At 33.2% G+C, this 18,566-nt stretch overlaps 1 protein-coding gene across 16 annotated transcripts in view; it reads right to left on the bottom strand.

Annotated features, from left to right (window-relative positions):
• LOC123013620 (coiled-coil domain-containing protein AGAP005037) overlaps nt 1–18,566 on the bottom strand; it is a 72,780-nt gene that overhangs the window by 44,661 nt on the left and 9,553 nt on the right. For all 16 annotated transcript variants that reach the window (XM_044412267.1, XM_044412269.1, XM_044412270.1 and 13 more), the window contains exon 3: nt 7,854–7,910. In XM_044412267.1, coding sequence (XP_044268202.1) covers nt 7,854–7,910 — 57 coding nt within the window. The remainder of the gene's footprint in view (nt 1–7,853; nt 7,911–18,566) is intronic.

The following is an 18,566-nucleotide window of genomic DNA, read 5'->3' as shown; positions in this document are numbered from 1 at the left end:
AAAAAATTAAATATAAAGCAGATAGTTGTAATCCTTAGAATATACCTTTTATGAGAAAAATGATTTTATAGTGGGTTGCCATTTAAAAAAATAATTTTTTTTGTAGAACTCAAAAACAAAAGGAAATTTCGAAAAATTTTATTCTTGTTAAATCATCACATTTTTATAGTACTTTATCACTCATCAATTACTTTTTTGAAAAAATAAATAGTTTAAGCAAAAAACGTTTGGTTCCATACTTTTTATTCACCTGGTATAATGTATTTTTAATGGGTAATAATAAAGCGATCAATAAATAATCCAATTTTGGTCAGTTTAAAATGATAAATGATCAGTATTTAATTAAATTTTGCACAGTAAAAAATTAAAAATGATCAATATTATATAATATTTTGCACAGTAAAAACAATAAATAAAGCACGTATAGTATTTTATTAGTAAAAAAATCTAATTTGCACAGTAAAAATAATAAACGCTCAGTAACTTTAATCAAAATTAGTAAAACAACATAAAATATAAAGAATTTTCAGTCTTGGTTACATAACAATGTATGGTCCCTGCGCAAGAGTGTTATTTATTATTGGTACTTACTTTAATATTACTGAATATTTATTGTTATTGAAGGGCGGTATATGTATTAGCAAGGGCCCCTGCGCGAGAATGATTTTAGCAAAGGCTAGAAACTGCACAAATGGTAATCAGTCTAATCAGCGTAGGCCAGTCTTTGCACTGCTGTGCTCCGGATACCACAATTTTGTTTTTGAACGCTTTGCGATATTCCGTTTTTGCTCAGAAACATTTTGTTTGTAAATGTGTAAATATTAAATTCATTAGTTTTGCTAGACATTCATCCATTGTCTTTATTGTGCATTTAATTTGTTCCCTTTTTTAATAATGAAAAATTTTACAAAAACACTTTTTTGAGAATGAAAATTACCCATTTTTTCCCTGCTACACATCTTAATAATATTAAACATATGATTTTTTAATACAATCTCGATAAAACGTGAACTACTACAGATTTTAATTTTCCTAGAAAAATCAGACTTTACGATCATGCGTTTCTTTGTTTCGTTTTTAAGGAAACATTACATATTTTCAATTATGTTAATGTTATGTCATGACACCGGCTATTTTTTTAATTAAATCTGAATCTCATGTGTCAAATCGCCTTCTAAATCCTCACATTTATCTTATAGATTTCTTATTTACTAGCACAAATTAGAGTTTATCGTACTCTTTTCACATAATCAATAAAACAAGATATATTGTACCTACCTACATACTCGTACATACTGAGTTACTGACTACTACTTCTTGAAGAACAAAAAATAAACCATGACATGCTTGAAATTATATAGTAAAGAACGATAGTCAAAAATAAAACCTCAGTCAGATCTCGTAGTTAATTAATTAAATATTGAAAACGTGTTAAATTAAAAAAAAAATCAAGTATAAAACGTCATTGTACGACTTTGTTCCAACAAAAGGCTTAGTTTGGCCAGATGGCTAGATGTTGTAACTTGAATTTAAAAAAAAGTTGCTAGTTCTTGATAATGAGAAACTATAAGCTACACTACGAGAAAAAGCTTAGCCACAGCTATGCAAGTCACTAAAGTTATAGCTATAGCTACTAAATTATCTAACGCTCAACTCTAATCAAGATTAAAAAGAAAATTATTTTTAGTTAAACCCCCTATTGAAAACTAATAAATATTTGAATAAACATTTTATAGTAGGTACTTATGTAGGTGCAAGTAATTCAAGAAAAGCATTCCAATATTTCACAAATGTGACAACTCAACTTTTAGCACAAGCGCCATCACATAATGGTCAAATTCAATTTGAGAAACACTTCTTGTAATTTTATTTGTATACTTGTGCCATAACGGCGACAAAAATACGAGGAACTTCACCCGATCGGAATTTCCGGGGGTGTAATGGTATATGAAACATAGACTGGTTTATGTAACACAGAATGGTGCCAAATCAAATGAACAGATGATGGAGAGCTTCGACCGACTTACACTGTCTAAATAAATTACAATGTAGTTTAAGATGTGAACCACACATTCAAGAGTTGATATTTAACTTGGCACAGTTCCAACTTGGAAGACCGTAAAAGTAGTCGTTTTCCTAACTTTTTATTACTTTATTATAAAACATGCTTTGTACACTGCAATTGAAAAAAAAAACGTTCAATTTTTCTCCCTGATTAGATTTTTCAACTTCACAGCTACCCTTTGCTCCGTCTCATTAAAACTTCGAATAATTTCATCTACAGTTGTTCACCCATTCATAAGAACAGGGGTGAACAGTCTCGTTATGTAAACGGGGAATGTTACATTCCAGGAATTTATTCGCAAACAATTCTCAGGTGAAATAAGAAAATTTCAAAGCGGTTTGGAAATTTATTACGCAATTGTTTTAAAGTATTTCAACGGTTCGGTAATTTGCGCGTTTGTGGCACAGCACTTGCAATTAAAAATTGTAGAAATTTGGCAATTTGTCGACTAATCTAAAATTTACAAATGCTCAAATCCGCCTCAATCCGCTTAACAATTTTCCGATCCTCGAGGAAATTGCATGTTTAATGCGATTTGTGGCAGACTGACGTTCCCCCAAAACTTTGAAAATTCGTTGTAAAAATATACGATGGATTAGTCTTCACACATTGATGGGTTCCATTGACCCGAACAATGCTCCAAACATCAATCATGGACACGTGAGCTCCTCAATTTCTAAATCGGGACAACATCCCTATTGTGTTACGATGACGGGCGTTGGGACAAATACGATTTCATTAAACAAAGAGTAAGGACTTTTTGACCGTCATTCAAAAGACATAATTTACACCCTTAATCTATAATTGCTACTAAAAGTGATATTCTGATACGTCCCATGTCAAAATTATTTGCACCAGCGGTCGTCGCCCCTTACTTATGGCAACTTGTTGAAAAACACTAATCTCCCATCTTATAACAAGAAAAAAGATGCATAATTGACGAGAAAGAAAAGAGAATTTTGATGAGTTTATTAATAGTCTCGAAACTATTGGTCCCATATACCTACACTCATAAAAAATGCATTTAATTTCTCATCTTGCCTAAAGAACCATGATATGTTTTTAGTTTTTCATTGAAGAGATTATATTTATACACACAATATACACACATTTTCTAGCATAAAAACACAAATTGTATCTTGTTAATGTGCGCAAAAACCTTCTCACTAAATCTTTGCTTTAAAAATTAGGTTTTCCACAATACCCCGTTTTAAAAGCTCATTAGCTATTATCTACGTCATTGTACATGCTGTTGTTCCAGATTTTACTTTCCCGGAAATTTCAATTAATTTTCTCCCATTATAGATTGTACATTCGCACATCTCTGCATTGTTACATCGGAATTAACAGTATGTCTCGCCCCCGAAAATCCGATGATTAATTAAGTCGGAAAGCGACAGTAATTTCCTCTCCCGTCACATTTTTTCAAATTTACTCCCACGCAATAAAATTCCGGACTAGAAAGTGGCTCGCAGTGTTATTTTCTTACATTCTTGTTTATTGGGGTTTTTAAAGCACCCCGCTAGCGTCTATAATTTACCGTGTCTACAAGGTAGGCAACCCAATATACCGAAAGCAATATCATATTTTCTCGTGAAATTTTTATTGAATTCGAATGAGCGCAAAACACAATTTTAATCAAATTGAAACACGCACGCAATTTCATACTTTAAATCTTCTTTAGCCGAGTGTTAAAACTCCCTCGACGATTAAGACCGTTTCTTATTTTCTTCAATGAATTTAAGCGGAGGTGTAAGGATCGATAGTAGTTACAAGGGGCTCCGCTGTAGAGCAGCACAAGAAGGAAAACTGCATCAATCCGGGGCTGCACTGCCACTAGGTGGCTCGTAAATTAACTCCGGGACAAGGAGATAAATACCGCCAAGTAAATTAAACACAAAAGACGATTATTCACGTGGAAAAATGGCAGAGGCGCCAGATTAAAAATGCCGGAATTCGCTTAATGAGTTCTCTAATGATTTTTGAAAGTTTGCAATAATCCGTAATTAAAACTGAACAGTCTTAACTCAGTTTCGCTCCAAAGCCAATTTCAGAAAAATCCAATTCTCTCTGTATGTCGGCATGCATACAACTTTTTCCTTTTTTTCCGTATAATAGTTTTCGTATTTGTTCGTCTAGAAAATCCATAATGGAAATCCGCATTTACTTTAAATTACTTGAATAATCGAGTTTTATCTCTCGAGAAGAAAAATTTAAACGGCTATTCTCAAACTCCTTTCATCCTCAAATGCGAATAATTAACAGTTGCGAGCTATACGAAATGATACATTTATAAACAACACTGTGAATAGGCGAGGCCTCCTTTGAAACATCTGTTTGATTATAAAGTGTATCTAAATTATGAGACAAATATCGGGGTCATACCCCCAGATATTAATTTAGGGGAAACCTCGAGTAAAAACCATTTCACTTCAATTTAAATGTTGCCAGGCCTTTCAAAGAACTCTCAAACGCCTCTCATGTAATATTCAAAGACAAAAGTACTATCTGCGTTTATTGAAACGTCTACAAGTTTTCTTGGTGATGGAAGCCTGGTTGACAGCATAATATTAATGAAACAAAAGCCATTACTTAATTAGTTGCCTCCACAATAGGTAATTAGCTAAGTAAATACGAATTAATAATTTAAGACTAAGTAGCACTTTACTATCGATGTTTTCGTAAAAGCTAGAGTTTTTGGGTGATATAAAGCTAGGCTTGACACACCCCTTCTCGGCGCAGTTCATATTATCAAATTGGATCTGTCTATAGTTTCTTGAAGATGTAGGTAATCTATTTTAAATATAGGTTTTGTAATTGGTTGAAACTTTAAGTTATTGAACAAAAAGTAGCATGGATAACAGAATTATTGAAGAAAAACCTTTTAGCATTTAGACTCACCTCTTTTCACATAAATATGCGCAAATCTAATAATAATTAGTTTTCAAGTGAGTTTTGTTGTATCGATTATTTGTTATTACCGAAATATGAAATAGAGACCACACCCTTGCGGGTAAGATTTTACATCTATTCAGTTTAAACTGATAAATAAATCAACAACAACAAAATAAAGCTGTCCCAGCGACTTAGTAAAGTTTATTATTGACTTTTAAAAATTAAAATATTGAAAAAATTAGGTGTACTTATTCAAAAGTCTTAAATACTGCACCATCTGAAATTATTAATTTCAATTTAAATGCTTTTTTTTAAATCTCGATATGTACTTTTACACTGAACTATATATTTAACGAAAACATTCTCATTTTAGCAGGTACAGAACTAGGCCCTCATGTTTGGGTGGGCCACGATAGGTCCAAAGTTTTTAAGGTGGGCTAAGTAGGTAAGACCCATATGTTATGATGAAACTGGATAACAATAGGCATCATGTTTTAAAAACCAACAAAAATGTCTTAAAAAACTTAATGTTAGTGAGAAGTGGCTCGGAAAATGATACTTCAGTAAAAACAACTATGTTAAATTTGTATAAACAGTAATAAATTTTATTTTATTACAACATTTTATGCTTTTCTGTTTTAAAGCAGGTAGGCCAAGGGGTGGGCCAACACAATTTTTGGTGGGCCATGGCCTGTTACGTGCCTACATTTTAGAAATCTAAAACACGAAAACTGTATAAGTAGATAGATGCACACTAATAAAATAATCCAGAAAACGAAGCGGGCTACGAAAAAATGGTTTTACACAACATATTAATAAAGCTTCAAAATAGTTTTCGAGATATTTACTAACAAATATCGCACTTTCTAAAAAAAATAATAATGAATTAACTTAACGATTGTTGTAAAAGTAGTAACCATTGTGATTGGGTAGTTTACGGTCGGCCATTATAATAATGTTAAAAACCAATCACTTTAGATTTTTGAATTCATTCAAAAATTTTATGCAATGATGTGATTGGCCCGTTCGAGGTCGGCCATTATAATAACGTGAGAAGCCAATCACTTTAGATTTTAGATTAATTCATAACAATAAAATGCAGCGAAATTGGTTAATTCTGTTTTGCATCCATAAAGCTAGATAATTTCAATTTTTAATAAAAATGTCACTTGTGTGCGCGCCGCGCTTTCTGTTGTGACTATTGTGAGTTATTGTGACTATTGACTATTGTGAGTTGTGACGAAGAATTTGCAGCTTACATTTTATTGTAGATCCTACATGATTGGAAATAAAACCTGAAACCTTAAAATAGAAATAGGAACATTGTGTTTTTCCTATTCTATCTGTTATAAACACATAAATTGTCAACGAGGTATTTAATAAAAAAAAAATAATAAGTGTAAGAAATGAAACATAACCTCACTTTCTGACAAGGTAAGTAGGAAAAGACTGTTTTCTCTTAGCTGCAGAGGCCTACAGTACAGTACAAATTGCAAGCTACAAGTTTACAACCAACATTTCGTCACAGTATAATGACTTTTGCTGTAAACTTGATGTAAGGTCAGACAAAAAAAGTTTTTAAATATTGCAATATTTGTTCGCGAATATCTCGAAAACTGTTTAAGATACAAAAAAATCGATCAGATTTTCTTGTAGGAGATTGTATAAGCTTTAATTTAAGTACATAATTATTTTTTTCTATTTCGGTGTTAGAATAAGTCTATTCCAGCACCCAAATGACGTCATTTGAGTGCTGGAATAAGTCGTTCCGGTAATTTAATTTTAGTGACGGACTTTCTTCACAATTCATTTTCAAATGTGAAAATATGAATTATTTTTATTTTGTACAGCCGCCTAAAATTATTCCACATACCTAAATGTCACCAACTGTCGCAAAATTCTCTAGAAAAAAAAAAATGAAATTTTCGTTTTTTAATTTATAAAATGATATAAAGCGGCAAAATAGAAAAAAATAGTATAAAGCACTTGTTGCAGAAGGTTCTTCAAGTACTCGCCGCTACGCGGCTCGTTTCGGAATTTCAAATTTGTGCTTGAATAGATAGCTACCTTCTGCAACTTGTACTTTAATATACTATTTTCGTAACACGCACCGTTTCTGGGATTTAAGCCAGAAACCATATAATGGCATCGGCATGTATTCTACAACCCCTTCTTGAGCGTTCATTGACTGGGTAATAACAATAGAAAAAACGAGTTTCAAATTCGAATTTTTTTAGAAAATATAAGTAGAAACCACCAAAAGATCCAATAAACACGTAAAAACTGTCAAAAAAGCCACTTCCAGAATTTAACGTAAAATTTTACACGTATCAAAAACCCATCCAAAAAAATTTTAAAGTATTTCAAATTAGTCTTCAGCACCCTAAAGTCTAAAGAAATTTGAATTGAAAACTTCTTGGACATAGTATAATTATTAAAAATATGACTTTATTCCCTAAATAATTTATAAAACTTTAGCATGCCATGGAAAAATCAATACTGATAATAAATTTTGGCTCCCAAATTGGCTTTGATAAGTTTGTTAAAAACCAAATAACCGAAAAACCTTTATTTTCAAAATAGGTACATTTTAATACAGATAAAACGAGTCCCGAATTAAGTTAAATAACCTTACATTTATGTTCCACAACACGAATTTATTCATCTCCTTGCATAAACCTGTCGTGTTCTGCGGCTTTTTGCCGATCGTTAGCTTGGTCCAATTTAAGACATCATTGAAAATGATTTAGCTTTCATACAAAATTTAATTTAACTTTTTAATACGATTATTAATAAACCATCAAATAAAACATTGGCCGTTTTTAATGCAAATCGAAATTGGACGAAATCTCTTTAAACCACGAACTTCGCTAGAAACTTTAACACGACTTACCGCTGTCGTTCCCCGAAGCGCCTCTTCCGGACTTCCCGTCGGCGTTCCATTCTTCATCTACAAAATGAAAAAACAATTTCAGTACAATTAATAACACGAGATAATTAGCTTTCTCCTCAAAATCACAACTTCCCGCAGGTTATTAGATCCGCGGCTGCAGAGTTAGTTCCGATAACAGATTGCCGAAGAAGATTACAATCAACTGCGAGGACTAATGGAACGAACACTCGATACATCACCAGTATAGGGGAGAGCCGTCAGTAGCGGACAAGCTGGAATTTCCAGAATTCTAACAATAACTATTTAAAGATTGTCCACTTTTATCAACTCCCCCCTAGACAGATTCACCTGAACATGTCTCAGAGGAAGGAATTTCTTCATCGTCTACACTATTCCTGCAGCACCGACTGCACCTCGAGCACATCTCGGCTTTTACGATCGAAAATTTAGCTTTATGTTACTGTGTTACGCCACGAAAGCCGTCTGTCACACTCAACTCAATTAAACACATCTGATGATGGCTCCACAAACCCCAGAAAGTGACACATGCGGAACGCGTTATTAATTTGTTGACACTGGAAGGTCTATTTCGGACAAGGACGACTTCTGTAAATCAGCCGAAATGGAGGAAACTAGGAAACAGTCGTAAATACCCAAAAAGAAATGTATTTTTAGCACTGGATGATGCCACAAATGCCAAACGACGAAGAACAGAATTATTGCAATCTCAAGGGTTTGTATAAATGGGTTATGGGAGTCGGAAATCATGTTATACAGACGAGATCAGAAACGTGATAAGAGAGGGTATGAATTATTGTTGCGATGCACTCGGATGGACACTGGAAAAGGCTGCAAATGTGGCGGTGTGATATGAAAGATGCGGGGTTTAACACTTGGGATGATCAGCAGTTTGAAGAATTTATATCACGAGTCGGGACTATAAATTAAATTACTCTCAGTTTAGTGGGTGGACTAAAAAAAATGTGTTCCAATGTTCAGAAAAGTGAATAATGAATTATTAACATCAAAGTGGACTAGTAATAGATACAGCAAAATTTTCGAAAAATTTTACCGATCAGCGTGAAATACAAATTCACGGCAATTAATCAAAGAAAGCTTTTTTTAATGAAAGGTGAACTTTTTCCAAAATCAAATCAGTTAGAGGAAATATTGCAATGTGCCATAGTATAGTAAAGTTTTGTTGGTAAAAACTATGAAAGGAAACCGAAAAAAATAATTAAATAAAACCTGCAAATTATTCACACAATTATTGACACAACGAAAAGTTAAATATTTTAAAAAGAAATTGAAAATTCCTTTTTGACTAGGTTGTGATAATCAAAATTACTATGCTTAAAAATTAGAGATTATAGAATTCTTGAAATAAGTTTTTGAGAATTTGCAAAAATAAATGAATACAAAAAACTTTTGCAACCTGCACCTTTTAGAGAATCCTCTAGAAAATATTGCAGTACAGCAGAGTGTTAAAAATAAAGTTTAGAAATACCATTTAAAAAGCAAATAATTCTTGTGTAGTATCTGTAATAAGAAATTGGAAAAAAAATAAAATTTACGCTGATTCATCCTTATTAAATTTTATGTTAAAAAGGTACTAACTTATTTTTATAATTCTATTATTTTACTATAAACATTTTTAGGAATAAAGTTATACAAAAGTATTGGTAATTAACATACTATTAATGTCAAAGTAGAATAACAGTAAATAAAGTATAAAATACAATTTCTCGGCGATTGCTCAGACAATAAGTTTTTCTTGTGAGCAATGTGAAATACGTCTTTGACAGTAATTAAAAAGAATCTAATCATCCCATCCATTCCCAAACAACGCCACCTGTCTCTTATAAATCGTCTATTGTTTTTACGTTATCTAATAACGTTGATAAAAGTTTCGTGTTTTTCCTATCTGATAAGTGATTAATGTTCCCGCCTATTGTTTCGAGTCTGCAAAACCAATCGTATTAAAACGGACATGAAAAACCTCCTCCCAAGTAGCCCATTTTCCAAGTTACTTAAGCAATGATTACCAGCAACTAGTTCACTTTTGCAATGAATCGAATCTGGAGCACAGCCCCAGTCGATACTTTTCCATCACATTGGCTACATCACTAACTCACAACTAGCCCCCAACACACAATCAATCCTCCACCATAATAAAAAACCTTATTTCCGCCCCTGAAAATCTGTTTTCTTTTCCATTACGCAAAGCAGGCTTGATTCTGATTTAAAAAAATTCAATTATGAGGCACATGTCACCGTCTCAGGATTCCAGCGACTGTCTTTAATTTCCTCGTCATCAGTCGAAAATTAAATAAATGCAAAGTCGTTAGAGTTGAATCGTGTTTGTGACCCACAATTCCCGGTCCGTTGACCTGGATATAACCGTTAAATAATATTTGATGAGGTTTTACCCCAAATATGCGCCAGATACACCCTCCATCGCGTGATCAGACCGCTACATTAACACAAATGTTTTACAAACGGACATGGGTGTTAACCAAATTGCTTAGTTAACCCCCGAAAGTGGGCACGAGCCGCGAAAAAATGGGGGTGGGATGGGAAAGCAAACCTGTAGAGTGTCTCTAGGAATTACCCTCGACTGAGAAAGGTATTATTGATTGCGATGATGTAAGTGATTTCAATTATTTACATCTGCAATTATAATTCCATAATTCTGTCTATTATTTTTTTATGTGAAAAGAAGAAAATGCAATGAATTTAATGGAAGGTGGAAAAATATAAATTCGCGTCGCGAAATGTTTTAATTGCAAGCTTTCGTGCGTTTCTTTTGAAGGTAAATATGCAGAAATGGCAGTGAAATAAAAACTCATAAATTGGACGATTGCTTTCAAGATCTGTTCTTTGTCACGTTCTGTAATTAAATAAAAGCGTTTCCGGGAGGATCACAGGATGCAGTTGGAACTCTTCAGTGAAATAATTAAAGGTATCTATGATCAAAAGAAAAGTAGTTACGTTGGTCATGATAAAAAATTGAGTCGTTTCATGAAACTATAGTTAATTGGAATGTTTTATAACAAACGTTCTAAATTCAGAATTGAGCTTTTAAAGCTCATACTGTGTAACGTATTTTTCATTAAACATGATTGACTAATATTCTGACGCCATTTAGCTTTTATCCAAATATCCACGTAATTATTTATTCAGGTCATAAACTAGTATTAAACGTCAAATTACAAAATATGCACTGTGATGTTTCAAAATAGAATAAAATTTATTTAGTATATCTATACTACATATAAAGGACTACGAGTATAAGGTTGTAATAACTTACTAGCTTTCGAATTTTTGGTCTCATTTTACAATAAAAAAAACATTAAATTTCATAAAACAATTACTTCTCATGTAATAGTAAAATTTTCAGATTCACATGTTCCTTTTGAAAATATTTTCACCACTACATATAATTTTAAAAACAAAACCAATCAACTTGTACACATTAAGACAGTTTTACTTTTAAATGTAATTCTATTTTTTTGCTATTTTTTTAGTTAGTATGTATAGTAAATGTTTAATTTAAAAAAGTATAATATTCTTGAACAACCATTTTATTAAATTATGTTAATGTTATAATTACTAAAAATTTAACAATTTTAACATTAATAAACACAATAATTTTGTAATTTCTTCCATATTCCATCTTTTTTTTATCTAAGAGTTAATAAATAATAAACTAGTTGTTTTTTGTGAAATATTGTACAATTAGACTTTGTCTAAAAAGTCATATGTTTACATTTCTGAGACATTCTCTACGTTGTTTATATTAATTGACAGCTTTAAATTAAGTCGACATTAAAAATTCGACTATTGGATATTTTTCAAAACAAAATTTTTAATGACGAATTGCTGATGTTCACTACTTTTTAATCTTTTGGTTTCTCCCTTGATCTCAGACCAGATAAACGATGACAAAAATACACATAATATAAAACAAGACAAAGTAAAAAAACAAGGTTTTATTAAAATAAATTAAGTAAATGAATATTTGGCATACACAAATAAATCGTTAATTAACTGTATTAGGAAAGCAATTACATTGACCTTGTCGTATTTTTATTTACCAATTAAAAATTCGCTTTAGTTATAAAAATTTTCATTCAAATAAGTAATGCTTGTTAAAATTGTTGGGAAATTTAATACACAGCTGATATATTCCAGGTAGTCCCGAACCCTAACAAACTACAAATTCTCTTTTGTTCCTTCCAAGTTGATTCTACTACTAGTAGTCGCCTAATAATAGTTCGCAGTGCATGCAACAGTTGTACAAATTCATGTTTGGTAGTAGTTATCGGAAGTAGAAGCGTTTCATTATTATTAGCTTCGTATCGACTCATCACATCCCATTAAATCAAAGAATGCCCTATCTATCAATCTCGCGTAGGCAAACGAGGCCAGGAAGTGAATCCCCTGTTGCGTTTTTCGTATGATTGATAATGAGCGTATCACGACATGATTTGGGTCAACGAGCTTTTGATTTCGGCTTAAAAACCTAACCGCGCCGACCTCTCCCCCGTCCATTTTGGCTGTAATTAGACAGTGTCACGTTTTCTAAATAAAATGAGCGAGTGTGAAGACAGCTTAACGCGCACACAACTAATTATCCACGCACGAGTGCCTCCTCCTCAGCAGTCCACACAATCACGGTCACAGGACACTCTTTTTTCGGGTTTTTTGGTGGCGAAGAGGCCGTGTGGAGGCCGGAGGACGACTGCGAGAGCGCGAGCGCCAAAGAGATGCGCGACGGACATCCGCAGCGAACAGCGACCACCGCGTGACTAGCTTCGTGTATCCGCCCAACGCGGTGCACCTCGACGAGGAGGTCGATAATAGAACGTCACTAGGTTACACACATGAGAACAACCCCTGCGATCAGACGACGACACGAGGAAGTGCCGATTGATGGCGGATGTGAGGGAGGGTCAGGGATGATGGAGACGAACTGGCAGGATGAATTGGCAAAATTTCAGCAATGAGTCTGTCAAAAGGAACTTACAAAGAAGCTGGAGACAAAATGTTGACAGATAGACACGGAAATGTATATGTATTGCGTGTAACAGGTGGGGAAAGGTGTGCTTTTCTCACGAGGGCAAAACTGTATTTTTTCCAAACTCCACTCAAGTCTAAAGCGTTCGAACTATCTATTTTAAGACAACACTGTTTATTTCACTTACTTTTACTGTATTATTTTAATTACATTTTAAGGTTTAGAAAGTCTAACAGACTAACCTCGTCAATTAAGAGAATAAATCAATAATCAAAACTCTGGAATTTATACTTACTTATCCTCTTTCCAAATTCTATCAAACTTATAACTTTGAATACCTACCAAAAGACAAAAAAGTCAATAAGTGTAATGTTTTTAACATCAAACACTTTAAGTGCATCATAAGTGCTTTTTTTAAAAAACATGAAATTAACTCCTGTTATTAAACAACTCACAAGTGCACTCAAATTTTAATAAGAACACCAAACCACATTTATTTTGTTCATTCTTTTAAATAGGTGGTGGTAATAAAAATAATCAGAACACCTTCATATTTTATTTCATAAAAACAAACACCGGTAGGAAAACGGATGTGAAAGCAATTAACTCATCACATCTGTCATAAGCAGAGAGAAAATTTTAACACAGTGTGTCTATTAATTGACAGAAGAGCTTTTTTCTTTTTTAATTTAATAAACGTCGGCTCCTATTTATAAAGAGAATTGCTTGTCACATAAAGGAATCAAGTGTGATCATAAAAAGCTTTTATCCGCATTCACTCTATAAAGAGACTTTAGATGCGTATAAAGTACCACTTTATCCACTAGTGGAATAAAGTAACTTTATTAATAAAGTAACTTTATTCCACTGTTAGTAACCAGCGTTCCGCGTAACACCTTGCTACGTTTAACCGAAAGCACATTTGGCGTGACGTTTAAATGTCAGTTTAATTTTTAATTAAACTTGGAATAATTGTGGAATGGGCCTGTGATTGTGGATAAAACGTTATATTGCAGTCATGTGTTAGTCACTTAAGAAAATTAATCATTCTTGCGTGGATAAAACGCTATCTAACACACTCTTACAATAAATAACTATTTCCTGTTTTATTATTTTCATTCATTTTTGAAAATTGTAGTTTAACGAACAGGAAGTTAAAAGTTACATGTCTTTTTTTTAATTTTTTTTTTAAATAATGATAATAAATTGAGGAAATATTGCTTGTTCACCGTAAGTTCCAAAATAATTATTGAAGCATAATTCCTCGGATTATTCGCCCACAAAGGGCAACCTGTCGGCCCTAATACTACCTGAAATTATTTTTATCGCATAAAAGAAAGGTCAAAACGATTTTCCCATAGATGCTGTCATCAAGACTTTTTCAATCTATTCTTCCACCTACCCACGTTCAATTTTTCAGTGATTTTTTGCAGTTTCAGGTAAAATTCAGATTTGTCTTGTCCGCATATGACGATGTGGATAAAGCATCCAATTTATTCTCTACTATCGACAGAAAAGACGGATCGGGCGTATTATTTTTCGCCGTCCCACTACATTCTTCGGAAATAAAAATGATTTACGATCGTTGTAAATGTATTAGATGGGGCAAAAAGGTATAAAAACGGATGCTTCACAGTTGTGCAAGTTTCACTGGAATTATGACATCGCTTTGAAAGAAATTTTTTTTCAATATTTTGAATCTCGCCGCCAAACAAACAAATTTGAGTGTTATCGCCTTCTCTTTGAATATCATTTCACCGTTTATAAGAAGCTTTAACAGTTTTAGTGGCCCCAGAAATTTCAAAAGAAAATATGCACCCCGACCTTTTTTCTCCTTTTAATAACGGGAAAGTTATCGTAACAGTCGGGTTTGCGTCTTGACTACTGATCTCGAAGCGGAAAAATCCTCCAACAAATTATGGGATTAGCAAATGGCCAAATTGGACAATTCAATTACTTGGTGAAAAACCCGCGTAACGAATTGCGGTTCTCTCTCAGGAAAAACTCCATTTTTTCCGTTGACATTCGGATGATAGAAAATAAAATACGTTAGCGCAAAAATTGTCACTTTTATCTCACAATTTTCCGATTATTTATACATGCAAGGTTTAAATATTCGCGCTTTCGTATTGCGAAAGTGGTTTTATTGGTTTCTAAAGTCAACATTACAGAGAAGCCGATATTGGAAGCACACTTTATCAATGTGTAATAACGGCTTTTAAGCTGGAATTTGCGCATTATCGGTGAGATGAAAATAGAGTTTTAATAAAAGGGCGTGATGTCGCATCACAATCACACTTTCACCGACCTTCTAAAGAAAAATACATTCATGGGAAGAAAGAGCAAAATGCGAGAATTTTGCTTGCTTGAAAAAACTTCACATATTTTGCCAGCTAAAAATTTATAGCTATGACGGTACATTTCTGATCAAAGTGGTATGTGACTTTATTAAATAATGTAGAGATTGAATATACGAGGTGTATTAATTTTTATATATACTGCTTCTTTTCCAACATTAAATAAATTTCAAAGCATCGTTATCTTTGCCGTTTTTGATTCCATTCACTGTTATAGACGTAATTTATTAATACATATAGGAAAAGTATAGTATCCAATTTGTGAGGGTGACAGTTGTTCCTGTGCATTTTATATTTTAAAAGAACTTCTTTAAATTTGTAGCAAACGTAAAAATATTAATTCTTTTGTGGAAACTACATTTTTTACCAATACGATAACTTTATATTATGATTTTTTAAGTATCACACCAAAAATATTTTATTCTCACTAGTAAAAGTTTTTCAGAAATCATTTCATCTGCTTTTAGGACAGTTTAGAATTTCACAATAGTCCAACTGTTTTTTATTGTTTTGTAATTAAGTTCAAAACATTTTGTAATAAACAATCCTGCTAATTTATCGCTCTTACTCTCAAATGAAGCCCATAATTCATCATGTTCATTGTTTACAACCCCTATCTAGGCAACCCAACATACATCACTCTCGACCACGTTTTTCTCCGGGTTTCCTCAGTCGATACTTCTAAAAGCAAACGAGCATTAATATGAATATTTAAAGGAATTTCAAGGTAAAATTTGTCACAGTAGTTCCATTTAACAATCACACCTATAATGCCTCTCCCCAATAAATCTGCCCCGTATCCACCTTTACCATTTTTATTACCGACTTCGCGATAATAAATAGAGAATGTAACAGACGCCACACGTCCGGTTTCACTAAGATGTAGTATCCTCAAGGGTCCCAAATATTTTACGGAAAATTGTAGTTTTGCAGTTATAAATACAGACAGACGGTCGTTTCGCAGTCTTATACGGAGAAAAAACCGTGTTTTATTTTATTTTTTTCCGTCTTTTTATTCCTTTGTGGATTACTTCTGCTAAGTAATTACATAGCCGAGACCTAGTTGAGGGTTTTGCACGCGATAATTGCTTCAGTCAACAATTTTGCAAACTTGAGACGAATTGCTGTTTGCTTTTTGCCCCACAAATATAACCCGAAGCCAGAAAAAAATCAGTAGCTAAACTTTCCAAAACATTCTCAGAAACATCAACAATACTGTAAAGAACTTTTTTTTATACATTTTATAAACAATTTTTTTATTTGTTTTGTAAGATAGGGTTTGGCAAATTTTAACCGTACCCGTGGTGTAGCTACTTTGCTAAGTTTGAATAAAAGACAGGAAATTTAAAAATTGGTTTAACAAATTTCTCAAACATTCGTCTCAAGAATCCAAAGTACCTATATTTGAGAAAAGTCGGTTTAATTAATTTTAATTATAAGGAAATAGGGAAGCTTTATGTTCTGACAGGGATAATTGTACAAGAGATGTAAAGTAAACCCAAACTTTCCAATTGTATCATTTGTCTCAGTTTCATTCCAAGGAAAATTTAACAAACAGTGACAGCTTGATGTTGTTGATTTTTTTCGGCCGGTTTATTATCGAAACATTTAATAATTAATCACTCTTGTAACGTGTCTCAAGGTTTTTTCTTGACAATCGATCGCGTACTTAAAATTTCAGGAAAAAATGCGAAAAAAAAATTATTTTTTTAAATATTCACGACTTAAATATACAATGACTTCTTTCTTTTTTATCTGTGAGACTCACTTACCTTCCAAAGACACACAATGACGCCAAACAAACATTTTTAATAAGTAATAATCACTCAAAAATGGTGGAGGCGCCGGGTTAATAAAGCATTAAACCACTAGAGACATTCTCTAAAAAAATGTTATTTAATCAAACGCACTAGGACCAGTGGCGTCACTTGAAATTACTACACCGGACTGTAGGGCACGAGCAATGTGGTAACCTGTTGTTACTACACTGTTGTAGGCAATCCGCAGCCTCCCGCGATGTGAAGGTTGTCGGCCTCGCGCATGCCAAGCCGCCTTTGAACATACCTGGATACACTAACTGGGTTACGAACGGTCATGTAATATACAACATGCGGTCCAATACTCCCTTTTCGACTCTTCCCTTATATGAAAATTCTTTCCCGAATACAAATCCCACGGAAATGGGGCGAGACCCCTGAGACACATTCGACGACTTACCGAATCGATCCTCGTCCTAMTTACTTGTCTTCCACTTATAGAGTGACAAGGTAAGTGCTCGAAGACCTAATCGAACTAATAAGTGTTTGGTGCCGGAGTTACAACAACTATAAGCATTTGAAGCGATTAAAATTCAGTTATTTTATTGTTTTAACAATTTCTATGAATAATAAAACTATAAAAAATATAAGTTTGTATTAAATGTCCCCTAGTACTTTGATCAAGGTGTCAAAAAAGCAGATTTTACGACTTGAAACTTAATCCTCGCTCGTGTTTTATGATCCCGATGAAGAGAGGATTAATTTGGTGACTTGGAACAATCAAATACCATGTGATTTATGTTTGAAGAAAACCGTAAAACAAATAGAGCGAGTTGATCGAATTTGATCGAGAAATGTCACCACCTGCAGGTTTAAAAAATCGTTGTTTCAGTATAAACAACTGAAATATCTCCTTGTTTTTCCCCTCAGGGGTTAAAAAAGTCCGAGGATACATTATTCTAATAGACTTGGGGCTATTAGAACAAAAAATGAGTTGAAAGCAAAGCTATAAAGTTTGGTAAAAGTGTCACCGAATCGGAATCAAACATTTGCTTTGTCTAATTAAAACTTTAAAATAAACTAAATCTTGCTATCACACAGAAAACATTACCTCCATCTCTGCCAAACTTCCTTTTCTTCTTCTGCGTCTGCTTCTGATTGGCCGGTTTCTCGCACTTCTCTTTGTCCTTATCTTTATTTTTCCACCGTATCAACATGTTCGCACTGTCTTTTCAATTCAAAACACTTGCCAACATTGAAAACTTCATTTTGCTAAAAAGCCGAAAATTTAACAATGAACACCTCGCTTAATTAGGCTTTTTGTCTGCATAATAAATAATAGCTAAAGTCTACTCAATCTTAATTAAAAAACCAGAGCCGGATTTTGCCAAATTGAAGGGTTCGAAAAAATAGGGAACCGTACGTCACTGTCCACGTAATTGTTGGCCATTAAAATTTAAATTGGTTTCAGACCCGAAATAGGATTGTCACTGCGAAAGACAGCGATTATTCCAGCAAAATAAAATTTTGATTGGGAAAGAAAAATTTAGAATCGTCTTTCATTGATAAATATACAGGG

The sequence above is a fragment of the Tribolium madens genome, unplaced genomic scaffold (genome assembly GCF_015345945.1).
Source record: "Tribolium madens isolate multiple individuals breed KSU strain unplaced genomic scaffold, Tmad_KSU_1.1 Scaffold_96;HRSCAF=242;Tcas5.2_LG5, whole genome shotgun sequence".
In the NCBI taxonomy this organism is placed as follows: Eukaryota; Metazoa; Arthropoda; class Insecta; order Coleoptera; family Tenebrionidae; genus Tribolium; species Tribolium madens.
This window is presented reverse-complemented; position numbering and strand designations above follow the sequence as displayed.